General features: G+C 41.7%; 1 protein-coding gene across 4 annotated transcripts; it reads left to right on the top strand.

Moving 5' to 3' along the window:
• Positions 1 to 75: 75 nt before the first annotated feature.
• On the top strand, positions 76 to 26,991 carry treh (trehalase (brush-border membrane glycoprotein)). 4 transcript variants are annotated; one of them, XM_043677714.2, is made up of 15 exons: positions 76 to 4,054; positions 5,483 to 5,583; positions 8,246 to 8,387; positions 9,977 to 10,064; positions 10,796 to 10,896; positions 11,899 to 11,991; positions 14,673 to 14,789; positions 15,313 to 15,435; positions 15,841 to 15,890; positions 16,182 to 16,370; positions 17,248 to 17,474; positions 21,032 to 21,143; positions 22,498 to 22,610; positions 23,488 to 23,541; positions 25,507 to 26,991. In XM_043677714.2, the coding sequence occupies exons 1-15, from the start codon at positions 3,903 to 3,905 to the stop codon at positions 25,645 to 25,647; spliced, it is 1,803 nt and encodes a 600-aa protein (XP_043533649.1). In that variant the 5' UTR covers positions 76 to 3,902; the 3' UTR covers positions 25,648 to 26,991. The 4 variants fall into 4 exon arrangements, with proteins under 4 accessions (XP_043533649.1, XP_043533648.1, XP_043533655.1 ...); XM_043677713.2 differs by having other exon boundaries at positions 16,179 to 16,370; XM_043677720.2 differs by lacking the exon at positions 22,498 to 22,610 and having other exon boundaries at positions 16,179 to 16,370; positions 25,507 to 25,587.
• Positions 26,992 to 27,708: the final 717 nt, after the last annotated feature.

The raw sequence follows: 27,708 nt of genomic DNA, 5'->3' as shown, positions 1-27,708 counted from the left end.
TGTAGCAGGAAAGCCACCGTTTTAGTATTTGGTCTGCAAAGTTGACTGCTGTGGGCCTTGACTATTGCCTTTTGCAGTGTTGGCGAGAGATACTGAAACCCTCTCTGTTTTGAGTTGTGAATGTAGCATCTCCTGCCCAGAGAAAGTAACTTGCCCTGCTTCATATCACTGTCCCTTTCCCCAGCAAGTAGTTTCTAATTTGTTTGTTCATCTTCCGTAATCTTGTAATTATCCTCACTGGAGTGCCTTGGGGTTTTTATTGTCTGTTAACTGCTGTATAAAACAGGAGTGATGTTTTTGATTAGGGGTAATACTGGTTGTACTTAGGATATTCCTGAGAGTATGTCCAGTAAAGTTATTTGGGTGGAACTGAGAAATAAGAAAGGAGTGATCACATATTGGGATTGTACTATAGACCCTCAGTAGGGCATTGAGAAACAAAAATTTGTATGGAGATCTGTTATCTGTAAGAATAATGGGGTGGTTATGGTAGGGGATTTTAATTTAGCAAATGTAGACTAGGAGTGCCATAGTGTTAAGGGCTTGGATGGGGCAGAATTGAAGTGTACAAAATGTTCTGATTCAGTATGTGGATGTGCCACCTAGAAAAGATGCAAAACTTGACCTACTCTTGAAAAATAAAGTAGGGCAAGTGACTGAGGTGTTAGTGTCAGTGGGAGAGCACTGGCCATAATTTTTAGTTTTAAAATTGTGACCGCAAAAGATAGACTAGATCTAAAAGTTGAAGTTCTAAATTGGAGGAAGGCCAATTTTTATGGTATTAGGCAATTGTTTTCAAAAGTTGATTTGAGGTGAATGTTGTTAGGTAAATGGACAGGTGGAAAATGAGAAGCTTTCAAACCCGAGTCCAGAGAGGTATGTTTCTGTTTAGGGTGAGGGAAGGTTGGTAGGTAGGGAGTGCTGGATGACTAAAATTGAAGTTTTTAAAAGAAAAAGCATATGTCCGGTATAGATGCAGGGATCAAGTGAATCCTTAGTGTATAAAGGCAGTAGGAGTATACTTAAAGTGGGAAATCAGGAGTGTGTAATGGCATGAGATCACTGACAAATAGGGGTTAAGGAGAATCCAAAAGATTTCTACAAATACATTAAGGACTTGAGGGTAATTAGGGAGAGAATATAGCCCTTTTAAAGACCACAAGGCTGTCCGTGTGGAACTGCAGGAGGTTGAGAAACTAAATGCTCATCGGTGTTTAATGTGGAGAAAGAACTGAAAGACAGAATGTGGGGAAATAGATAGCAACATCTTGAAACATGTTTGTTTTACGAGGAGGTAATGCTGTATGTCTTGAAATGCATAAGTGAATAAATCCCCAGGACCTGATCCGTGTACCCGAGAACTCTGGGAAGTGATTGCTGGGCCTGTTGCTGAGATATTTGTATTATGGACAGCCACAAGTGAAGCGCTGGAAGATTGGAGGATTGCTAATGTGGTGGCAAGGAAGACCCAGGGAACTAGATCAGTCTGGTGAGCCTGACCCCTCTGAAGGGGATCCTGAGGGACAAGACTTGCATGTGTTTGGAAAAGCAAGCACTAAGGATAGTCAGTGTGGCTTTGTGCATGGGAAAGTGTCAAGATTTGGATAGGATAAAGCGTCAAGGTCATTTCACAAGGGTGGGGGTGGGGAGAGGAGTCCAAAACGTGAGGGTTTTAAGGTGAGAACTGAAATTTTAAAAGGGACCTAAGGGGCAACTTTTTAACGCAGAGGATGGTGCATGTATGGAATGAGCTGCCAGAGGAAGTGGAGGAGGCTGGTACAATTGACAAGGTTCCTCATGTTAGCAAGGTTTGATCATTTGAAATTGAAAAATGTGCTGGAAAAACACAGCAAGCCACGCATCATCCGAGGAGCAGGAGAATCGACATTTCGGGCATAAGCCCTTCTTCAGGCTTATGCCCGAAACGTCGATTCTCCTCCTCGGATGCTGCGTGGCCTGCTGTGTTTTTCCAGCAGCACACTTTCCAACTCTGGTACTCCAGCATCTGCAGTCCTCACTTTCTCCTAGTTGATCACTTGGAATACAGGAAGAGCTAGCCATTGGATGCAGAACTGGCTTGAAGGTTGAAAACTGGTGGCGGAGGGTTGCTTTTTAGACTGGAGGTGTGTGCCGCAAGGACTGCTGCTGAGTCCACGGCTTTTTATAACTTTTATATACATGATTTTGAATGTGAACATAGGCATGGTTAGTATGTTTGCAGATGATGCCAAAATTGGAAGTTTTATGGACAGCAAAGAAGGTTGTCTCAGTACAACAGTGTCTTGATCAGATGGGCCGATGGGGTTTAATTTAAATAAATGTGAAGTGCAGCATTTTGGAAAGGCAAATCAGGGCAGGACTTATACACTTAATGGTAAGGTGCTGAAGAGTGTTGCTAAACAAAGACCTAGGAATACAGATTCATTTGAAAGTGGAGTTGCAGATGGGCAGGATTGTGAACAAGGCTTTTGGGATGCTTGCCTTTATTGGTCAGAGCATTGAGTATATGAGCTGGGAGATCATGTGGCTGTACAGGATATTGATTAGGCCACTTTTGGAATAATGTACGCAATTCTGGTCTCCCAGCTATAGAAAGGATGTTGTGCAGGGTTCAGAAAAGATTGACAATGTTGCCAGGCTTGAAGGGTTTGAGCTACAGGAAGAGGCTGGGCTATTTTCCTTGGAGCATTGGAGGCTGTGGAGTGACCTTTATAGAGGCTTAAAATTATGAGGGGCATGGTCATGATAAAGCGTCAAGGTCATTTCACAAGGGTGGGGGGAGTCCAAAACGTGAGGGTTAAGGTGAGAACTGAAAAATTTTAAAAGGGACCCAAGGGGCAACTTTTTAATGCAGTGGATGATGCTTGTATGAAATGAGCTGCCAGAGGAAGTGGAGGAGGCTGGTACAATTTACAACATTTAAAACGCATCTGCATGGGTATATGAATAGGAACGATTTTGAGACATGGGGCTAGATTTTATTTAGAATGTCTGTCTGGTTGGTATAGCTAAGTTGGACCAAAGGGTGGGTTTCCATGCTGTACAGCTCCTGTGCCTATGACAATACCCCTTTTCCCTTGAAGGGTCCTCCTCCTGTGCTCTTACCAGGCTTTTGATGTCATGGATATCTTTTGAAGGTTGCAAATACACCTTTCCTTTCAAAGGCTCCCTTAATTAGGGTTAGGAGTATGCCAATTTCTGTTTATGAATATTTGTACCTTGACTGCAGGTTGGTGGGGAAATGAAAGTAAAATTTAATCTTTTCATGGGTTATCTGTGTGTGTATGTGCATTTACATGAAGCAGCAAATCTTTCCATATGTTCAGATCAATTAAATTTGTGCAAAATTAGCTGTTGTTATGAACTTCATTTGGCTCATGGACTTGCGGCCAACCACTAACCATGATGCATCTGAACTGAAAGGCTGTGTTGATGTCTTATCTGAAATGTCTCAAAACAGATTTTTATACTTTTCTGAACCCCAATCCTGAACATATTGCCATGATCACTGTCCGACCTTGCGTACAATATACTTTCAGCAGGGTTCACTGGATGGTGCTGAGGAATAACAGCAATTCCCCAAATTTCACTAAAATTATGAATTACAATTCCTAATTACATCTAAAGTATATTTAAGTGGATATAGATTTTATTCAGGATAAACTGGGCATTGACAAATGGTGCTTTAGAGAGACTTTTAATGAAATATAAACGTCACAGAATTTGGTGAATGTCAACTCTAAGCCTTTATTGAATGCCACATTTGGTCATCTTTAGTCATTAATGCTGTTACTTCTCTGCCTTGAACTTTGATATTAGGTTTTTCTCCTCCCTTTTTTTTTTTTGCTGACTTATCAGATTCCTGTTATTTAGACCTTTGCACTGAGATTAACATTCATTTAATGCTGAATAGTCTTGCTCTTGTTATACTAATTGAGACTGCTGCCTCCAAGCTTCATTTAATTATGGCTCTGAAGTCTTGGAATTGGCTGGTGGTAGCACTTTGTTTGTGTGATCATGGATCTGCAACAAGATTTCCTTCCCCCTGTGACAGGTAAGTGTTTATTTTCTGTGGAGTATAAAATGAATTCAATGCTAAATTGGTAGTTTTATTTTCTGTTTAAAGAATTGTGGGTTGGCAACTCTCCAGAGATTGCATTCCAATGTAATGCTGAGCATTACTGGTGGTGCCTTCACGCCAAGCTCTACCTGCCTTTTTAGGTTTGAAGTCCTGAACAGGATTCCCTCTGTTATACACAGATATTAGGTGGCTCTCAATTTTTGTTTAAAGTAGTTGGTGAACATGGTTTGATTTTTAAAATATTATTTCCAGTAATCCTCAAACCTCTTCAGTGGATATTTTTGAAAAGCACTGTTTTGCATATTGTAATATAGGCTACTTTTTTTGAGGTACGTTGCTGTTGTAGAAACCTTCCTAGTATTTTGCTCATTCTTTTATCTGCCAGTCTTCTCATCGCCCATCTTTCTCCTTTTTATTTTACCTGAATTAGATTCCTGTCTGAAATCTTCCATTGCACTTTTAAGTAGTCCCCTGGGTAGAGATTTGGAGTAAATGTCCTAACTAATTTGCCCTTTGTGCCCTACAGGTAAATCTACCCAAAGACTGCATATATATTGGGATGGCTCGGTGTTTGAATGTATGGCAATGGTTTAACTCATTGAATAAAAGGATGTGTAACCTATCCTAAAGACAATATGTATTAATGTAATACTATGTTATCCAGCTAATTATATTCTCTTGGATGTGGATTTTTTTGGCTAAGGCAATGATAGTTGGGAGTCAGTTATGCAGGATGGAGTTCACACACCATTACAAATGGAAGAATTCATATAGTGATGTTGGGTCTGACAATCTCTGGATCACCAATTGCATCAGACGAGTCTAATGAAACCTAGTTTAAATACGTTCGTTTGTCCGTCCGTCCCTGGATTGTAGATTGGCAAATGCCCTGAAATCTAGATTGTTTTAGACATTCTCACAGTTAAGTGTATGATTCAGTACGTTACACTTGACTCTCGAAGGAGCACTATGAATTATGTATTGTACGTAAACTGCAGAAGTAGGCAGCTGATATTGTAAACTTTTAACCATGAAGCAAACTATCCAAACTGTAGCCATGAAAATCTTTTCATCACTGGCTTGTCTTGTTTTTAAATGCATGGATTTGGAGTATAGAAAAGAGCTGTTCTTGGTACTGATCTAATTTGTTAGTAACCAGGATTTTAATCAATTTAATAAGGTGATGGATTTATACGTGGCCTCCAATTATGATAAATACCTATTTGGAGTATGGGGGCAAAGACTTGGATACCACTGGAATGTAGGGATTTCCCTGTTGAAGGACCTTTAAATGGCATGAGTATTCTAAATGTTTACTAAGTGTGATACAATCTGTGGTGTTACAGTGAGCAAATTTGTATAGAATGTCCACTTAATTTCTTGCTTCTCTCACTTCCCAAGCCACATCTACTGTACTGGAAAGCTTCTACACAAAGTGCAGATGGCGAAGCTCTTTGATGATGACAAACATTTTGTGGATATGAAATTGAAGATGAATCCAGGTATAAGACTTTTTTTTTCTTGGTCGACTACTTGGTTCCATTTCATTTAGTTTCCAAAGAATACTTTGATAGGATTTTTTCAAAATATTACTTGTAAGTAAAATTCAAAGTAATCAGCCAGTCTAGTCAATCACGGAGTTTGAGGAGATGATAGTGGCTTTGGAATGTGTTGTTCTGTCAATTGCCAGAGTCAGAACAATCCAAAATCGTCATCTGTTTTATCCACTCCTGCAACCTTTCACAGTAATGGCTACAAACTTGGCACAGATTCGGAGAGGTTATAGTCCAACGTGAGTTGGGCATCATGTTGTGCAAGTTCTTTAGTATGGCCATGTTTTGGAGTACAGTATTTAATTTGGGTCACCCTGCTATAAGAAAGATGTTATTAATCTGGAAAAGCTGCAAAAAAGATTTACAAAGATGTCACTAAGACCAGACGATTTGAGTTATAAGGAGCGGCTGGGACTTTTCTCCCTGGACTGTCGGAAGTTGAGGGGTGACCTTTTTATAGAAGTTTATAAAAGCTTGAGCGGCATGGATAGGGTGATGAGTCAAGGTCTTTTTTTCCCCTAGGTTGGAGGAGTCCAAAACTAGAGTTCGTATGTTTTGGGTGAGCGGGAAAGATTTTAAAAGGGACCGGAGATGCAACATATTCAGGGAATTGTCTATATGGAACGAACTGCTAGAGGTGGTGGTAGAGATGGGTACAATTACAACAGTTTAAAAGATATATTTGGGCAGGTACATGGATAGGAAAGTTTTGAGGGATATGGGACAAGTTCACTTTAGGAAATCTCTTTGGCATGGGTGACTTGGGCTAAAGGCGGTTTCCAAGCTGTATGACTGACTCTCTATAAGGTTTTTCCCCCTTTTTTGTGGGGTGTGGGCAATGCTGGCAAGGTCAATATTTGTTTCCAATTCTGAATTGCCTTAAACTGATTTGTGAGGCCATTTCTGAGGATAGTTTTAATCATGTTGCTGTGGATCTGAAGTAATGTGTAGACCAAACCAGTTGAAGATTGCAAATTTCCTTCCCTATTGGATATTTGTGTCTGTGTCTGTGTCTCATTCTCCCTGTATGTGGGTGCCCTCTGGGTCTCCGGTTTCTTCCCACAATCCAAAGATGTGCATGTTGGGTGAATTAGCAATGCTAAATTGCCCATTGTGTTCATGGATATGTAGGTTAGGTACATTAGACATGGGTAAAATATAGGATAATAGGGTAGGGAATGGGTCTGGGTGGGTTACTCTTTGGTGTGGACTTGTTGGGCAAAAGGGTCTGTTTCCACACTGTCACAACTCTATTCTAATGCACAGGTGGGTTTTACAATAGTCTCAAAGGGTACTATTAAACTAGCTTTCAGTTCCAGATTCCAGCAGCCAACCTGGTGGGAGTTGTGCCTGTGACCCCAGGGCCTTTGAGTTGCCAGTCCAGTGAATGTTATCTCTATATGCCATTGGCAACCTGACTAATGAGACTAAAAATGCATAGAAAACACTTCAGAGATGAATCCATTTCATCTTTAAATATCTGGTTGCTTAATTTTTTACATGGTGTGCTAAAGGGCACAAATGTTCAACATGGAATCTCCTCCATCCCTATTTTTTTTTTTCTATCTCTTCTTAGTTCCCCATCTTCTGAAAAGTCATACTGGGGTGTTTTAAACTTTAACCATTCGTCACATGTGAGAGCCTAAGACAGTGGGTAGTCGGATAATTGAATTTGAGGTGTGTCACAGTTGAACTTGGTTCTGTTCTTACTTGGTGGTTTTGCCAGTTGGGTAGTCATCCTTTTTTTTTACCCAAGGAGTTAAGACTAGTTGAAGCCCTTGCATCTGCTTTCTAGGTTCCTTGAGCACAAGCCTAGAGATGGAATTTGTCTGACTCAGTAACATGCTAGAGAACTATATGGGAAGAATATGTTAAGGGAAAGAGCAGAGAAGATTGACTAGTTTGACAGAATTGAGGGGCTCTACCTATCAGGGAAGTCAAGTAGGCTGTGTATTATTACTCCATTTTTTTTTTTTTAAAAAAAAGAGGTGACCTCATGGAGTTATTTTAAATTTTGGAAGGATTTGATAGGGTAGATCTAGCAAAGATGATCTAGTAATGAGTGGTTAACCAGAGCATGGTAGATATAACAAGTCAACAAAAAAATTTGAGGGGTCAGGAGAAACCTCTTGACTCAGTGTTCCACACCTTCACCATTCTTTTATCATAATGAATGGTTGGGGAGAACCACAGATGTGTTTGAGAAATTTGGAGCATATGAAGGAGAACAGAATAAAGTATTATTAAAGTAAGATGAGAAAAGGCTTATGCACAATGTAAACACCAATATTAAACCCATAGCAAAATACTACAGATGTTGCAAGTCTTAACCAAGAAAACTCTTAAGTGCTCTGGAATGGTAGCATCTGTGAAGAGAAACAAAACTAGCATTTCAGGTTGTAACCTTTTCCTTGGATCTGGCAGTACTGAAATAAGCCATTTGAACCAAATGGTCTGTTTCTCTGCTGTACCTGCTATATGAACTGTTTGTTTTTACAATGGATCAGGTCATTTGAGAGAAAGTTACTGACTTGTGATTTCTTTCAGCTTTTAAAAAGATTTGTATTTCGATCATTTTTAACTTTCTCTTATCCCCACTGAAAATCTGAAGGTGTCGTTTTGGCAGCTTTTCGAAACCTCACTTCCCCTATTGCAGAGATAACTAAGGAGCAACTGAAACTCTTTGTCAAAACATACTTCGATGCTCCTGGGCAGGAGTTTGAGAAATGGACACCGGCTGACTGGTGTGATCAGTAAGTGTAAAAATAACAATCTCTCTGTCTTAGCTTTTGTTTCTGAGGTTAAGGTCCAAGGCTGGCTGAATTATTTAAATGTGTGATGCAGCAGGCAGCATCCAAGGAGCAGGAGAATCAACATTTTGGGCATAAGCCTTTCATCAGGAAGTAAAGACTACTTGACCTGTCTTCTAGGACAATTGTGAAACTGAGCTTAACATGATGGTTATATAATCACATTACAGTCAACGTAAGTTTTTAAAGTTTGCGCTTTAGAAACAGTACCCCCAATTTGTAAATTGCGTCTGAGCAAACTCTGGTTAATGAAATGTGTGTTAGGGCGGATTGACCTTGTGCATCAGTTTGATAGCTGAGTCAGAGGGTGTAGGTTGTAATCCAACCCCATTACATAATCTACTTGGCTTTTCAGTGTTGTACTCCCTCAGTACAATGTTCGATGTCTTTTGAATCTAATAGAATAGGTTTTAATTTCTGACTTGCCTTTTCACAAGTTACGTTCTGGTTAGCACTTTTTCCCAAAAGGTGTACTATTATCTATAAGATTTGAGTATGTGTAAAATGGCTGGTGCATATGCTGGCATAATTCATAGCATGTCTGAATTATAGACACTTTCATAAAGCATTTTGAATTGACGTAGGCTTCTTTTCATATGCAAATAAAGTTGGATTTGATAAATCAACTTTATAATTAGTAGCACTTTTAGTATTAAACAGATCATTACCTGGGCTATGGCAGAGTTGGCAGTGACTGTCCTGCAACAGTAACCATACTTTGGAAGTTACTCACTGCTTGCTGTATCCAACTGCAGTCAGGTAGGCAAATAATATGTTGGCCTTTTTATTGTAAGGCGACTGGAGTCCATGAATAAGGAAGTGTTACTACATTTGCTTAGGATTTTGGTGAGATCATGCCAGGAACACTGCAGTTTTTTTAATTCTAACCGAGGAAGGATGCAGTTGTATTGGTGTCATAGCACTGAAGGTGTGCAAGATTGCTTCCTGTAATGAGAGGCTGAATAAATGGGCCTACGTTTGCCTGGCGTTCAGGAGAATGAGGAGTGAACTCACTTGAAACATGAAGGAACCTGACAGGATAGACACTGAGAAGTTGTTTCCCCTAGCTCGGCCATCCATATACTAGGCCAGAGACTCTAGTGAATCAATAAGTCTGAGATGAGAAATTTCTTCACTGGAGGATTGTGGATCTTTGGAATGCTAAAAGAAAATTCTGATAGTACTTGGCAGCCTGGCAGCATTTCTGGATGGAAAAATAAAGTAGTTGTTTCTGGTTCTCATTGAAAGGTCAGGACCTGAAATGCTAGCTGTTTCTCTGCCTGCTCAGTACTAAATAGACCTGAATATTTCCAACCAGTAGTTTTTTATTTGAAATTGAAGACTTTGGAGTTGCACACATCAAGGGTAGTGAACACTTCACTGTTGAATGAATGTATTTAAGGCTCAACAAGAATTTTTCTCTAATGGAAATGAGGAATGTGGAGCTGGCAAGTGGGCAGATCCATTATGATCACATCCGCTATGGCTTCTATGTGTGTGTCTCTTAATGAAAATGTCACCATCTCTTACAGCCCCCAAATCCTTCAGAAAATTTCTGACCAGAAACTGCGCCTTTGGGCTACAGAACTACATGCTCTCTGGAAGTCCTTGGGGAGGAAGGTATATGTGGAATCGTACTTGCAGCATGTTCACTGGCATAGATTTACTTCTGATTTGTTGTGCAGATGGGGGAAATTGACCAGTTGATCCAATACAGTCACTGCAACAGCAAACATTTGGACACTGCAATTCCATTTCGAAAGTGGGTTGGCAGGGTAGTGATGCTATAAGCTTATGGTAGATGTGTGCTTCAGTTTTCACCTAGTGTGGACTGAACCTGCAAGCTCATCCTTTCCCACAAATAAGCAATTAAATTCAAAACTGGGGTTCTATGTTCTTAAGTGGGCAGGCCTCCTTTTGTAAAACTCCAAATGGAGTGTGGCAGCATTCCTATTGAGACACGCTCTAGTCCTTGTCAAACTCTAACTCCTCACTAGCCACTCCTGTTCTTGTGAAATATTTTTATACAGGATGTCAGACACAAACATCCAAACAAGCCATGCATTTATCAATGTCTAGCACTGTATCAACAGCATTTTCCTCCAATTAAATATTAGGAAGACAGAATTTATTCTTGTGTGTCACCATCCATGAACCAATCCCTAAATACTGCTTTCATCTCTGTCTGAGGTTAAGCCTATCTGCTTGTAAACTTGGTGCTATATTGATCCCAAAATGGATGTTATAGACCAGCTTCATCTTAATTTGTGGAGCATGGTGAGATGCATGTTTCATTGTTGGATTTAGGGACATGTCCCTCTACTTGAATCTGCACCTCTTGATCCTTTCAGATTAAACTGGATGTGCAGGCACACCCAGAACTGTATTCCCAGGTTTATGTGCCCAAACCATTGATAGTACCTGGTGGTCGTTTCAGGGAGTATTATTACTGGTAAGTGTGCATTGTGGACTTGTTGCGTTAGCAGTGATTGTTGTCATACTATCCTATACCCCCTACCCCCCCCCCCCCCACCATCCGCTCCCCCCAAAAGGTCCAGGAATTCCCCATATACATTCAGGACACCACCCATGGGGCTTCCACACCAACTCCAAGACTTCTATTTTCCTGGCCCCCAATGCCTCATCTTCACCATGGGCATCTAGTCTCTATACACCTCCATTTGCCATGACGAAGGCCTCCAAGCCCTCCGTTTCTTCCTCTCCTGACATCCCCACCAGTACCCTTCCATTGATACTCTAATTCATTTGGCTGAACTGGTCCTCACCCTCAACAATCTCTCCTTAGAGTCCTCCCACTTCTTCCAGATGAAAGGGGTAGCCATGGGCATCTGCATAGGCTTCAGCTATGCCTGTCTCTTTGTTGGCTACGTGGAACAGTCTATCTTCAGCAGTTACACTAGCACCACTCCCCACCTTTTCCTCCAATACATTGATGACTACATTGGCACCACCTCCCATGAAGAGGTTGAACAGTTCATCAACTTCAACACATTCCACCCCAACCTTAAATTCACTTGGACCATCTCAGACACCTCCCTCCCCTTCCTGGACCTCTTAATCTCCATCAGCAATCACCGGCTCAGCACTAAGTTAAAAATCACACAACACTAGGTTATAGTCCAACATGTTTATTTGGAAGCACTAACTTTCAGAGTGCTGCTCCTTCAGGTGGTTGTGGAGTAGGCAATTGTAAGTCACAGAATTTATAGCAAAAAAGTTTAGTGTGATGTAACTGAAATTATACATTGAAAAATACCTTGATTGTTTGTTAAGTCTTTCACCTGTTAGAGTGACCATGTTAGTTTCTCTTCTAACAGGTTAACATTGCTGATTTGTAAGCATCATGGCAGAATGGTCCCACACTGTGTAGTGAAGGCTCGAAATGTGCACTCTACCAGGATTGCAGACTGAATTGTTTTCTTCTCATTCTTAGGGACTCCTATTGGATAATAAAAGGGCTTCTGCTGTCTGACATGAGGGAAACTTCTAAAGGAATGATTGAAAATTTTCTGTATCTCATGCAAAGGTAAAATAGAACAGGCAATGAGACCTATAACCCTAAGAGTGAGCACTTTAATTAGAGGGAGTCTTAGCTATGGGGGTTACTATGGTCCAGTTCAGTGTCTGATTGTCAAGTAAATGTTGTAGGTCAAAGGGCTGGCCAAAGACTGGGGATTCTGGAACAAGTAACTGATTATCTGACATCCCAACGTCTGTCCATCATCGATGAGATGATACAAGTCAAATGTATGGAATCCATCCCACTTGGCCTCGATGAGTTCAACTCCAACAATGTTCTGAGCTTGACACCAGAACCAAGCTCACCTGATTAGCTCTCCAGCCACTGCTGGCACCTGCTGCTGCAACTATGCATGTGCAAGATATGCTGCACCAATTTTTGACCATGCTTTCCAAACTTGTGGCCTCCCACCTAGAAGGACAAAAGTAACAAAGCATGGTCGCAGCATTACTTGCAAGTTACCCTCTGAGTCTCCCTATTTGCATTTAGAACTATATTGCTGTTCCTTTGCTGCTGTCAAATCTGGAATTTATTTAGTACATCCAGTGCCATTACGAACACAGTATTTTTTTATTAGATTCCCTACAGTGTGGAAAAGGCCCTTTGGCCCAACAAGTCCATACCGACCCTCCGAAGAGCAACCCACCCAGACCCATCCCCCTATGTTTATCCCTGCACCTGACACTATAGGCAATTTAGCATGGCCAATTCACCTAACCTGCACATCTTTGGACTGTGGGAGGAAACCGGAGCACCCGGAGGAAACCCACGCAAATACTGGGAGAATGTGCAAACTCTGCGCAGACAGTCACTCGAGGCTGGAATCAAACCTGGGTCTCTGATGCTGTGAGGCAGCAGTGCTAGCCACTGTGCTGCCCAATTGACTGTAGATATTCAAGAAGGCTGCTCACTGCTGTCTCTTCAAAGCAAATTAAGAGTGAGCAGTAATGCAATTTCTACATCAAAGCTATTTCTTTTCTTTTTAAATAGAGGCACCATGTTTGAGAAGTCAAAGGAAACTAGGGTGAAATAGTTTAGGGTGAAATGAAACATAGTAATTGCAGATGCTGAAAATCTGAAGTAAAAATAAATTGCTGGAGAAACTTGGCAGGACTAGCAGCATTTGTGGAGAGAGCACAGTTAATATTTCAAGTCCAATATCCCCCTCAGAACAGTGAAATTAACTCTTCGCATTGCAGCAAATGGTCTGCTGTAGTTGTGATGTTTTCAGTAATGTTGGTGAGGGATCAGCCTTGCTGGAGTATAATTATTCTTTTCTCCTTTAATCCTGTTTTTCATTTCACTGAATTTCTTTGTACCTAATTTCTCTTCATTCACCCCATTTCCTTTTCCATCTTTCTTTCCCACCTTTTTTTCCAAGATGGTGGTGAAGTAGAGGGGTGCTGAGCCTGAGGATCATCTGCTCCCATCTGCCTGTTTTCTTTTTCTCTTTTTTTTTCTCTTTTTACTTTGCTCTTTTTGTTTGCTCTCTTCTAAGCCTGGCAAATGGTCTCCAGCAGCAGCGGCAGTAATGCCAGGCTGAGCTGAGACACCCTGGAGTGGGGTCCCTGGCCTGCAATCACAGGCTAGGCAGAGGTTCCAGGTCCACAGTGAGGCCTGAATACATGAAGGAGAAATATGACAGCTTTGTCCCTGTGTGGCAATCTTTGGTATCCAGGTATTCCAGTGGCCCGGCATGGCAGTCTCATCCTGACTGCATCTTCAGGGTAGTCCATTGTTCCTTAATCGACTTACCCTGAGCCTAGGAGCCATTAACTGAACTGTGATGAACTTTATCTTAATTTTCCTTTTAAATGTGGTGATGTGTGACTTTTGTCATTGTAGGTGCTGTGATGGAGCGACTTAAAACTTTTCACTGGGTTTCCTGTAAACGTACATGTGACAATAAGTTTCTATTCTATATCCTACTCAAATATTTTTGACTTTCTGGAGAGGGGCAGTGAGTAAATCATTCCAAGTTGTTGATGTTCCTTTTAACCTGGCTAGGAATTGATCCATAAGTTTAAAATCTGACCACTTGGATTTTCTTTTTTGTTTTGATTTTATTTTTCTCCTCTTAGCTCTGTGGAGCTTAGCTGTGTGTTTTCCCCTAGAATAGGAGAGCTCAGAACTAGAGCATATGCTTAAGGTGCGAGGAGAGAGATTTTACAGGGACTTGAGAAGCAAACTTTCCAGAGGGTGGAATTCTTGTGGTATGAGCTGTCAGAGGAAGTGGTAGATACATTTACAGTTGTAAACTTTAAGACTTTTGGACAGAGATGTGAATAAGGAAGGCTTAGGAGGGAATTCTGAGCAAGGGTCTCTTGACCTGAAGTGTTAACTCTCTGATTTCTGTCCACAGTCCTGAGCTTTTCCAGCAATTTCTTTGATTTACAGCATCTGCAGTTCTTTCAGTTTTTCATGAGGTTTAGAGGGATATGGGCGAAACACAGGCAAAATGGGGCCTAGTTGGAAGCTTGTTCAAGTTTGGACCAAGGGGTCTGTATCTGTGTGGTGAGTCTGACACTACAGTCTCCAGTCACTTGTTTTGATTCTTGCTTCCGGTCTCCTTGCAGCTTCTACCATCAATCCTACTGTTAAACATTGTGAGCTTCCATTTCACAAATTTGAGGGATGAGGAGAAGAATGACATAACTAATGTTTAACATGTTGATTTTCTTTCCCAGATTTGAATTCATCCCAAATGGAGGGCGAATTTACTATGAACGCAGGAGTCAGCCACCCTTCCTGGTGTTGATGATGGAGAGTTACATCAATGTCACAAATGATCTAGACTTCTTAAAGTGAGCTATTTGATAACTGTTAGCTGTGCTGTGATGTCTGTTTGGTTTTTGAGTATTTTCTTCCACTCCAAGGCTACACTGGACACCGTAGACTGAGCAAGCATCTGTTGTGCTACAGTATTGACATCGCTGGCGAGTGTTTTTATTTAAGATATGAAATGAGTATGTTAGTAAATTGTCTGACTGTGTTTTAAAACCTCAACTGGCTCACTGATATCCTGCAGGGAAAGTTATCAGTGTGTACCTACTCTGGGCCTATGTGACTCAAATCCTGGACCAATCTTTGTGAAATGTTCTGCAAGCCAAACAGGTGTATTACTACATCATAGCCGGTCAAAGGCTTACTCTCTGGTGATTTTGCAATGATTGAGTAGTAAATATCAGCCTTATCAGAGGACACCCCAGTGAAAGAATTTGGGCAAGCTGAATCTCTCTAACTCCTGAGCAGAGGAGTGACAGGTGCTTGTGCTGTTCACATCTCCAAGCTTGAATAATGTGAAATGTAACTTTTTTTAAAAATCAGGCAAAGTATTGATCTCTTGGATAAGGAGTATGAATTCTGGATGAAGAATCGAGTCATGCCTGTCAGTGTAGGAAGCAAAACTCATCGTCTGAATCGGTATATTGTTGAAGCAGCTGGTCCCAGGTTTGTACAGATGTGAACTGCTCTTTCTAACTTAATCGACATGTTCCTCAGATTTATTAGGGGAGGAACAGATGAGCATTTTGTATGACCTTCTCAACCTTAAATTCATGCTAGCATTTCGTGGGAATGCATGCTAACTTTAAAAAGAAAATAGCTAGAAGGCTGGAAGAATATAGCAAGCCAGGCAGCATCAGGAGGTATAGAAGTCAACGTTTTGGGTGTAACCCTTCAGGACTCACCTCTTTCAAAAAAATAGCAGTAAAAGCTGGGCAAGGACAAAGCCTAGCAACTCTGGAAGGAGCCTGTTCTTGGGAATCTCTGGAGTTATTCATCTGATCATTCTGTTTGACCTGCTGTGCTTATCCACAATTGTTTTAGTTAAATTTATTCCTTTTTCAAAAACAGGCCAGAATCCTACAGTAAGGATGTTGAATTGGCTCAGGCAGTCCCAGAAGGTAATGTTTATTCTAAAAAATCATTTTAATACCAAAAGAGAGAGCTTTGTGCTGTATCCAACTCCGTGCTGCATGAGCTTGGTGTTTTGAGGGCACTGTAGAGAGCATTTCCAGTTAGGTCGTGGTTAGAGTCTCTAGTCCAAACTCTGCAGTGAATCTGCAATTTGTGTTGATGCCCAGGTGAGGCACATTAAAACTAAAAGTTGAGTCAGAGTGCTGTAGGTAAAATAAAGCTTATCTTTATAATGGTTGAATGACACTCTTTGTTTTTGTCCTCTTCTGCCCAAGAAGACCTGTGGATAGAGCTAAAAACTGGAGCAGAGTCTGGTTGGGATTTTTCATCCCGCTGGTTCATTGACCCCAATGGGAAGAATAATGGAACTTTGAAAGACACAAAAACCACACAGATCCTCCCTGTTGACCTGAACTCTGTCCTCTGCAAGAATGAGCGAATTCTAGCAATGTTCCACAAGCTGCTGGGTTGGTATGCTTCTATGGGCTAGTGCATAAAAATCTAATATTCATTTTCTTGTGTTTTATTACATCCCAGTCTGCTGTTCTGTTTAAGACTTGCAATGCATTAGTCATGTAAAAAGGCAGTCTAAATAAAGGACTCCATACTGTGGTCACCTGAGCTGCAATGTCATTTTTAAGCTGCATTCCAGCACTTGACCATGTTGTCCAGGCTGACTGACCTGCTATGCTGTATGAAGTGACATTCGTTATACATTGTTAAAGCTGCCAGTGAACAACTATGCCATTTGTAACTTTATTTGCATATTCCCACACTGGTATTGATTGCCTCCTGCATTTGGCGGCAGAATGCATTAGGGAGAAATGGTAAGATTCAGATTCTTGCGTGCTGTTGTACTCTCGTTCAGCCCACTGCAGAAGTCCCAGTCCCCTGAGAAGTGCTTCAGTTACACTGCACCAAGATGTTTACAAAATTGAGGTATGGAGAGGGTCAATAGACGACAAAGTCTTTTCCCTGGGGTTGGGAGTCCAGAGCTAGAGGGCATAGATTTAGGGTGAGAGGGGAAAGGTATAAAAGAGACCTAAGGGGCAACTTTTTCAGAGGGTGGTACATGTATGGAATGAGCTGGTAGAGGAAGTGGTGGAGGCTGGTCCAATTGCAACATTTAAGGGGTATCTGGGTGAGTATATGTATAAGAAGGGTTTGGAGGGATATGGGCTGGGTGCTGGCAGGTGGGACTAGATTGGATTGGGATATCTGGTCTGCAGGTTGGACCGAATGGCAATGATTGATATCTCAAACTTTTCTACCATTCCTGTCTTGCCCCAATACAAGAGTCTTTCGGGCTGAATGATCCTTAATTCACCTGTCTTTATTTTTCAGGTAATTTTTCTAAGGCACAGTACTATGAGGATGCCTTAAAGCATCGCATTGATGCTGTACACGATGTTTTCTGGGATGAAACACAAGGCGTCTGGTTTGACTACAACTTAATAACTAACCACAGCAACACTGCCTTCTATGCTTCCAATTTGGTTCCTCTCTGGGCTGAGTGTTTTGTTGAGCAGGAACCAGGAAAAATAGCAGAGAGGGTGATCCGTTACCTGGAGGTAATGGCTAGTTGCCCCAAATATACTTCACTCTGGGATTGGGGTTTGGGGATGAAGTTTCTCTTGGCCTTCAAAGAGTGAATACCCCCAATCTCCACTCCCTTTCTTTCTCCTCTCCAATCCCCACCTTAAAAAAAAAAGTAGTAAGACACTTGCCAGGATCTTTGAGACAAGAGGTTACTTCACGTATCATGTTTTCTACTAACTCTGGATCCATGGGCAACACAACCTCTGGCAGTTTTGGAAAAGCTGACCCTTGCGATACCGTTGGGTTGACCAGGTGGACTACAGTTTGGCACCTTATGTCGCCTCAGTTGCTTCGTTTTGACAAGCAGCTGTTAAGGAAAAGAGGGTTCTTACCACAGATGACTATCCATACAACTACTACTTTCCTTACTAGAAAGGAAACCTGTTTGTTGACAATGGGATTTGGTTAGATTCTTAGTGTCTTCTGCATTCTGATAGCTGGTTAAGACTCTCAAATGAAAAATCCATTAATGACTGTTGATCAAACCTGTATTCCAGGAAAAACTTGACATTTTCAGGAGAGGGTCATTTTTGTTATAAATTACTGACGTGCATTGAATTGGGACAGTTTATTATCTCAGTGCTATTGACAGTTCAGTGGCTGTTGATACCAAATAATCATCTGGGCTTCACGCACCAGCAGCAGCACAATCCAAATGTTTACATAGGAACAAAATACTGTGGATGCTGGAAATCCAGGAGGATGCTGGAGAAACTTGGCAGGTCTGGCAGCATGTGTGGAGAGAAATTAGTTATTGTTTCAAGTCTGGTGTGAAGTTCTAAAGTGGAGGAAAGCCAGGTTTTATGGTATTGGGCAAGAACTTTCAAAGGCAAGGCTATTTCAGGTAAAGGAATGGCTCGAAAATTGGATAATGAGTTCAGAGACAATACATTCCTGTTACTGGGAAGGGCAAGACTGGGAGGTGTGGAGAATGCTAGATGGCTAGAGAAATTCAGGCTCCTGTCAAGAAAAAGGAGGGGAATGTAAGGTGTGGACAGCTGGGATCAAGTCAATCCCTCCAGGTGTATAAGGGCAGTAGGAATGTACTCTCGGGAAATCAGGAGGGAGTGAAAAGGGGACATGAGATGGTTTTGGCAAATAGGGTTAAGGAGAATCCAAAGAGATTTGACAAATACATTAAGGACAAAAGAGTAACTCAGGAGAGAGTAGGGTCCCTTAAAGATCAAAAACTCAGTCTATGTGTGGAACCCCCAGGAATTGAATTAACTTTATTGTCACTGTACTCAAATGAATACAATGAAAGTTTATAAATCACTACTTACAGCACCATCTTGGGTCCAAAGATACCTAGGTCCAGCTTCAGTTACAAGATTGTAATAATGTCATGAACACATGGCAGGTTTTGGATACAGAGTACCTAGGTACATTCCTTAGTTTCAGAATAGAAAAATGAAGAAGAAAAAGTTACCTATAGCTGCACGTAGTATACCCTTCGTCAGATAAACAACAAACAAAGTTAAAAAGGCAAACCTCACAATCTGTTTCCAAGGCCTGTGTGCAGCAGACTTGCTCAGGGAGCCTCCTCGGTCGGTCGCCACTGGGCTGTTGTGTGTCGGAGGCGGAGGAGGGTGGGAACGGGCAGAGCATACTAGCTCCAGCTGGACCGTTCTACTCCACGCAAGGAAATGGCTGAGATACTAAATGAGTATTTTGTTGGCTGTTACTGTAGAGAAGGATATGAAAGCCAAAGAACTTGGAGAGATTGAAATCTTGGTGTCCATGTTACTGAGGTGGTGATGGTGCTGGATGTCTTGTAACACAAAGGTGTATTAAATCCCTGGGACCTGATCCGATGTAACTCTGAACTTTATGGGAAGCTAGGGTAGTAATTGCTGGGCCCCTTGCTGAGATATTTGTGTCGTTGATAGCCACAGGTGAGGTGCCAGAACACTGGAGGTTGGCTAGTGTGGTGCCATTATTTAAGAAAGGTAGTAAAGAAAAGCCAGGGAACTATAGACTCGTGAGCCTGATGTCAGTGGTGGGTATGTTGGAGGGAATCCTGACAGACAGGATTACACATTTGGAAACACAAGGAATGATTAGGGGTAAACATGGGTTTGTTCATGGAAAATTGTTTCACTTTTTAAAGTTTTTTTTTTGAAGAAGAGACTAAGAAGATTGAAGGCAAGAGCAGTGAATGCTATCTGTGTGGACTTCAGGTTTCCCATATTGGATGGATTAGCAAGGTTAGATCGCCTGAAATCCAGGGAGATATAGCCATTTGGATGCAAAGTTGGCTTGAAAGTAGGACCTTTGGGTGCACATTCATAGTTTCTTGAAGGGGAGTTGCAGATAGGATAGTGAAGGAGGTGTTTAGTCCACTTGCCTTTATTGGTCAATGCATTGAGTGTAGGGGTTGGGAGGTCATGTTGTGGCTGTACAGGACCAGTTTTGGAATACAGCAATCGATTCTGGTCTTCCAGCTATAGGAAACAAGTTGTGAAACTTGAAAGGGTTCAGAAAAGATTTACAAGCAAGTTGCCAGGGTTGGAGAGACTGAATAGACTGGGCCTATTTTCTCTGGAGCATTGGAGGCTGAGGTGTGACCTTTATAGAAGTGTATAAAATCATGACTGACATGGATAGGATAAATAGCCGAGGTGTGTGTTTTTTTCCCCCAGGTTAGAAGAGTGTAAAACTAGAGGAGCATAAGTTTCCAGTGAGAAGGGAAAGATTTAAAAGGGACCTAAGGGGCAACGTTTTCATAAAGGGTAGTGAATGCCAGAGGAAGTGGTGGAGGCTGGTACAATTATAACATTTAAAAGGCATCTGGATGGGTATACGAATAGGAAAAGCAGTGTGCTGGAAGGATTGGTGCTGGGTCCACTGCTTTCCGACATTTATATAAATGATTTGGATGTGAACATAGGAATAATTAGTAAGTTTGCAGATCACACCAAAATTGGAGGTGTAGTGGATAGTGAAGAAGGCTATCTCCGGATCTTGATCAGATGGGCCAATGGGCTGAGGTGTGACAGATGGAGTTTAATTTAGGTAAATGTGAGAAGCTGCATTTTGAAGGGCAAATCGGGGCAGGACTTGAACACCTTACCATTAAAGGTGTTTTGAAGCATATGGGCTAAATGTTTGCAAATGAGACTGGATTAATTTAAGATATAAGGTCAGCATGGACGAGTTAGACCAAAGGGTCTGTTCTGTGCTGTACATCTGTGACTCTGACTGCTGAAGAGTTTTGTCAAATACACATGGTAGCTGTTTGTCTCTCCAGATGCTGCTCCACCTGCTGCATTTCTCCAGTATTCTGCTTGAAATGAGCAATAAGTGTTAAAACATCAAGACCCTTCAGAGACATGTTATAAAACAAAATTGACATTGAGCCACTTAGAGATTTAAGACAGGTGACCAAAAGATTGGTCAATGCAGCATGTTTTGGAATGGAAACTTAGTGACCGATATCAGGTGTTGCCAGTAAATGGTAGGTTCTGTAAGTGAGCTGCAGGATTTTCTATAGATCCCTCACCATATATGATCTGTGCTTTTATCACAGAACCAACAACTATTGTCGTACAAGAATGGAATCCCAACATCCCTGCTGCCAAGTGGTGAGCAGTGGGACTATCCCAATGCCTGGCCACCCCTGCAGCAAATGATCATTGAAGGTAAAACAATCCTGCTTTCCTTTTATTGGCAGGGCTAGGGTGAGTGTTTCTGGGGTAGACAGGAAGAACTTAAAAGAAAATCAGTAAATGTGGCTGTTGGTGGGAAAAGGCATTGACTTCATGGTTTATATTCTTGTTGCTGATTAGTTTCTAGGTACCCCAGAGTGTTCCTATTCTGGCGAAGGGGAGATGGTCGTCCTCCTTTTCAGCCATTGGTGACTGATCCTGAGCAGTGGGTCATTGCTAACCGAAGCATGAATATAGCTGCAATTGGCTGATTTTGGTTTTGTACAGTCAGTGTCCTAAATGGCTGTGTATGGCCGTATTCGTAATACCTACATCTTTGCCCAATGCTGCCTCCTATCTTTGACCAGATTGAAGGTTGGTTATCTGTTTCCAAGTACTTGGTGACCCTGATACCACCTCACCAATGTCTACCATGATGTTTTGTTTTCTTTTTGATGAAGGCTATGGTTGAGCTTCACTCCATACCACAATTCTCTTCCCAAACGAATTGTTTTATTTCACTATCCTCTGCCATTTACCAGCCACTGTTTTGGTTTGTTCACAACTTTGATCTCCCATCCGCCCTTGAGTTGAGCTTGTAACATTACCTCTCCATTACCAAGGCTACCTGCTGCACCCTCTGAATTACCTAATAGTTATAGCGATGGATGAGACCATGAAATTTGAGTATGGAGAATTTGGCAACATTCTCCATGCTAACATTTGGCAACATTTATAGGTCAGCGAGCATAGTAATGAAGCCAAACAGTGTGGGGGTTGTAGAGTCTTGGACAAGCCCATGATTGAAGGTTAAAGTAAGGTTAGCTAGGAGAGCATTAGAAAGGGATGGATGAATGGTTTGGTAAAGTTCAAATACCTTGTGGAGGCCAAAATAGATGGAAACAAACAAGTTGCTGAAACGACTGGTTCAATAGGAGACCAGTCAGGGAAGTGATGCAGTTTGTACTGAGGTCTGTGCGAGGAAGTGTTAGGCTCATTCTTCATTAGAGAACATCCCTGTAGCATTCAGAACTCTGGACAGGAGGTCACAAATCCCAGCCGCAGTGTATATTGTGTGGCAGGTTAGAAAAACTGCACAACTCCAAACTTGTTTTGTTTTAATGGGCTGTGTGGAAGGTGAGAAGAGTGAGCATTGGCAGTGGTTTAAGAATGGTGAGGGATTTTGTGCTATTGAGGGACTAAGGAAGGAACCAGAGTGTACATTCTATATTTATTTAGTCTGTGGGTCCCTGATCTAGTGAATATCTCCTGTATGTAGGGCACAAATCTCTATTAAATCATCTGAACTTCTGTTCAATTTGTTGGTTTTACTTTGTAAATGACCCAGGCCTGGCAAAGTCCAACTCTGAGGCAGGCCAGAGGATTGCATTCCAACAAGCACAGAAGTGGATCCACTCAAACTGGCAACTGTATGAGAAGCATCAGGCTATGTTTGAGAAGGTGAGTGTGTTTTTTTTTTGAGGGGCGGTTACCATCAGTTGTTCTGCAATCAGAATGTCCACACATTCGGTTCTTCTCAATTTGGTCTAACGTAGCTCCCTCCTGCTTGGTTGTGGTGTAAGCTTGGTTCTTCTCCTGACATGAATTTAGCTGGTTGGGTTCAGAAATATGAAAATCATGGCTATCTCTAGAGGTTTAATTCTTCTTTTTCTTTGTATTATGATAAAATGGATACAATCTGAGGCTGATTAAATGTGATAGAAATGGATGATTGTTGTGTATGCAAATGACTGAGCAAGGAATTTGCACAGCACCTGTCGACATAGTCTAGGAACTGTTAATGAAGAGTCTAACCCACTCTAGACAGGGAGGTGTGACAGGGTTCTCAAACTAATCATTTAAAGCTCCTGCAAACACAGAATCCCTAGAGTGCAAATAGAGGCCATTCAGCCCAAAGAGTCTTGACTAATCCTTCAAAGAATGTCTGACCCAAAACCTACCTACCCCCCCCCCCCCCCCCCCTCACCCCCTCCCATAACCCTGCATTTCCTGTGGCCCACACATCCCTGCACACTACGGGGCAATTTAGCGTGGTCAATCCGCTAACCTGCACATCTTTGGATCGGGGAGGAAACACACACAAGCTGAACTTGGAAGCTCCACACACAGTCATCTGAAGGTGGAATTGAACCTGGGTCTCTGGTCCTGTGAGGCAGCAGTGCTAACCACTGTGGGTTGAGGGTTATGATGTAAATTGAAAAGCAATCTGCTAATGTTGGGTTAATTTTAACTGTTAGTAATAAGGTTTTCAAACATTTGCCCCTCTTGCTATAGAGCAAAGACTGTACAACTAACTTGCATTTTTTTGTTCTTGCAGTATGATGTCAATGGGGATGGCAATCCAGGTGGTGGTGGAGAATATGATGTCCAGGTCAGAGCGCCTCTAACAACTGTCATAGCTATTTAAATGCATCTGAATTGTCAGTGGTTCTGCAGAGGTTGGGATGAGCATATTAGCCAGAGCAAAATGTGGATCAAACCACTGGAACCTTAAGCAGTGTCAATCAACACTGAATGTGGTCAGATCCTTGGTGTCCCCCACAGCCAGCCAATCTCTCTCTGGCCTATTTCCATGCTTTACAATGTAACCCAACTCCAGGGGCTCCCGCATAGCAAGACATCATTCAGCTGGCTCTCTGACCCACCCTCCCTGCTCTTTTCATTCAATAGCCATTCAAACATCTTCTCTTTTTTTTCATAATTCCCTTACAACTGAATCTGCATTCTTTGCCTGTTTGAGCAACACATTCCAGATGACGTGTTAATGCCCCCTGCCGCCCCCCCTGTCTGCCCCCCCACCCCCCGTCGGCCCCCATCGTCCTGCCCTTCCCTCCACCAACCCAGAATTTTGTCCAATTAGCGTAAGTATTGACCTTTTTATAGACTCTGTTCCTGATCATTTATTGCTCACCAAATTAAAAACTTGGATACGTTCAACATCATGTTATCCTATCTCTTCTGTCCTCTGTACAGAATTATCCCAGTATCTCTAGCCTCTCCAGAGGCTCTCTTTTTGCATTCTCTAAGCAAAACTAACTTTAATTGGATCTTGGTCCATGTGACTTTCTGTTGCTCTGCAGGATGCTGTGTACGTTTTGTATGCCTAGGGAAGATGTAGTTCACTGTTGAAGTTAACAGCTCATTCATTGACATCAGCTGATGTTAATGTGAATGGTTGTGAAGTCTCAAGAGGTTGTCCTCTGGATAGGAGTTCAGTATTTGGGTGTCAGACTTGGATGGTAATTCACAATGAGTCGATCATTATATTTCACTTGTGGAACAAATGATCAAGTCCTCCCAGGCCTTGAATCAAAAGGTATGCACGTGGGATTTTTTTTGAGGTCCAGAGAGTGCTTTGTTACTTCAGTTGATGACATTGTTTGAAGGTGTTTTCCCTTTTTGATATTGCAGTCACAATTGTTATGGCACAGGAGGAAGCCATTCAACCCAAGTCTGCATCAGATCTCTGAGTCATTTAATGACATTCTCTTGCTGCTGCCTTTTTTTTTTAGATCTGCTTCACTCACATTCTCAGCCAGATCCTAACCGCTCCTGCACAAACAAGTTTTTGTTTGTTGCCTTTGCCAATTAATTTAAAATCTGTGCTCTAGTCTTCTATCCTTCCAAATTTCTACCCATTAAATTTATTCAGATGCTTCATGATTTGTCACTGCTGTTGAATCTCGAGATTCAGTATCCACAGCAAGCCTGTGACTGGAGGAGCCGCAAGTTGTTAGCAAAGTCCGTGCTAACATTAAGGGAGTTGATGGGAACCGTCATCTGGGGTCTTGAGTGAGTTCCGGAAAGGGTGGGGGTGGAACCTGAACTCCAAGCCTTGCGTGTCTCTTTTTAAATGGGAAATGCATGGAGTATAAAACTTGGGTAAGAGTTTTACCTAGAGTATTGCACAGTTTTGGTGGCCTTCCTCACGGAGGGATATAACGCTTAGTATTCTCTCAGTTCCACAAGGCTGATTCCCAGGTGAGGGAATTACTCGGAGGAAAGATGAAGCATTTTGGGATGATTTTATGAAATAAGATTAAGTATTGACACACTGGGGAATGTTTCCCCAGTCACAGGCTTACTGTGGATACTGAATCTCAAGAGATTCAACAGCAGCGACAAATCGTGAAGCATCTGAATAAATTTAGATGGGTAGAAATTTGGAAGGATAGAAGACTAGAGCACAGATTTTAAATTAATTGGCAAAGGCAATTGATCCTTTTTAAACTTGTAACCCTCACTTATGATACGTGTTTCTCCATTGTAGCCTTGGAGGACTGAATGATTTACTTCTCTTCTGTCTGACAACTAATGCTGTGTTGTGTCCCTGCAGGTGGGATTCGGATGGACGAATGGCGTGGCACTGCAGCTCTTGGATGAGTATGGAGACCAACTCACCTCAGGGGTCACTGGCCAGACATGCCTCACTTTGTTTGCTGTGCTTCCAGCCAGTTTCTTACTCTCTCAGTTCTGAAAAATTGTGACAACGTTGTCACTAATTTGGAGCCTTCCGATTCTGTCACCAATCAGCAGCATTTGCTGTCAGTCACTTGTCATTCTAGGCAAAGGCAGAAACTGAATGTAGGAAAGAAAATGCTTAGTGAGTGAAGCGAAAGCGACAAAAGGAATATATAAAGAAGTTTATGGGGGGGATGAGGGGCAACCAGATCTTGAAAGAATGTGTGTACTGGTAAAGCTGCTGCTGTTTCTCTTGAAACCACTTCCTCTATTTCTTCTGAAGCTGTTCTTGACCTTATGGGACTTATGATCCATTATACATTAATTATAAACAGCAACAAAAATTAACGAACTATTCCTGAGATTGTTAGTCAAATGTTGTTGTTTAATTCATGACTCTGGTTAAAAGTACTCCAAACTGCTCACCAAATACCCGAAGACTTCAAACTGCAGGAACCCTTGGATACCTGAGGCTCACATTTGGGATTGCTGGGGATAGTGAAATGGGCTGCAGCAATATTTAGGTCTGTCTCTTTCTGAATGGTACTATTCCTAATTGTAACCGCACTTGAGGGCGTGCAGAGGAGATTCACCAAGATGTTTCCTGGACTGGAACAGTACAGTGAAGAGAGTTTTTAAATAGGCTGGGGTTAATTTCCTTAGGGTGACAAAACTTGAGTTGAGGACTGGGGGGAACACACTTACAGGAGCATAGGGAGAAATTTGTCCATAATTGAGGGCCCAGTAATTACTGGATGTAGTCTTAATGTGAAAAACAGGAGCCTTAGAGAGGATCTGAGGAGAAAAGAAAGTTGTGGCATTTGAGACGCGGTGCCTAAAAGGATAGTGAACCTTCCAATATTTAGGAAGCATTTAGAGGACCGCTTCAAACAGCATAGCATACCAAGTGCTTGAAAATAGGATTAGAATAAATAAGTGCTTAATCAGTGTGGACATGATGGGCTGAAGAATTTTTTCCATGCAATGAAAGCTCGAACTCTGTAAGGTAGTGTATGTATGCTGGGGGAGGATGTGAAATACTTTGTTTTGTTAAGTCCTGTGATCTAGCTGCTAGGTGATGTTCATGTACCTTCAGGGCAGAGAGGGGGAAAAAAGTTTTATTTTTGAAGAAAACCAAAGAAATGGATGCTGGGAATTCTTCTCATCATTTTCTGTTAATAGCTCTTTGCACATCACTAGGTATTCGTTGGATTGATTGTACAGGCTTTCAGAGAATGAAAATGTATTTTATTTCCAAGGTAGTTTGATAAAAGAAAATAGCATTGAAATACTGTATCTCCTTTTAATTCTAAATTTGTAATAACAAAAGAACCAGAATAAAGCAGTTATGTCTCTCAAACGTCTTTTTCAAAACTAATGTTCAATGTTCACAAAAGTCTCTGTGCAAAGAGATCATTCAGCCAACCAAGGCTGCAGTAGCTCTTCCAATAAGTATATTACCAGCTCCTGCTGTCCTAGCTCGCCATGTTATTCTTATCCAAATAACTGTCAGTGTCCTCCTGACTTCCTCCATTGAACCTCCTTCCACCATAGGCAATGCATTCCAGACCCCAATTACTTGATTTGTGAAAGGTTTTTTAAAATCACCTTCTTGCAACTTTATTTGTTTTTTATTTTCTAATCAACCTGTTAGAGATGTTACTACTTACCTTTTGGAGCAGGTGGGACTTCAACCTGGTCCTCAGAGTTCAGAGTAGGGATACTATCACTGCAGCACAATCCTCCTCCTCTATATTTTATATAAATTGGTCAAAAGCACAGCTTCTACACAAGTGAGCCAGAGGTTTATTTTTTGAACAAGTTAGTCCCTTTACCCTGACATTGTTTTTAAAGAAAATTCCTTTCTCCCATTAATATTCTAATTAGAATTCATTCGTCCTTGTGGTACAGGTGAAGCATTGAAGCCAAGTCTAGTTTATAGGAAGCTGCAAGATGGCACTAGTGTGCCGCACAGTATTTGCAGCATGTAAAAGAAGCATCCGTGCTATTTCTATAATCAATAGATCAGATTTAAGCTCTGAAAAGCTGCTACATTAAGTCATGGATGGTGATGGAC

Source organism: Chiloscyllium plagiosum, unplaced genomic scaffold (assembly GCF_037043375.1).
Source record: "Chiloscyllium plagiosum isolate Xiang-an unplaced genomic scaffold, Cpla_swu_hap1 HiC_scaffold_29, whole genome shotgun sequence".
NCBI classification, from domain to species: domain Eukaryota; kingdom Metazoa; phylum Chordata; class Chondrichthyes; order Orectolobiformes; family Hemiscylliidae; genus Chiloscyllium; species Chiloscyllium plagiosum.
This window is presented reverse-complemented; position numbering and strand designations above follow the sequence as displayed.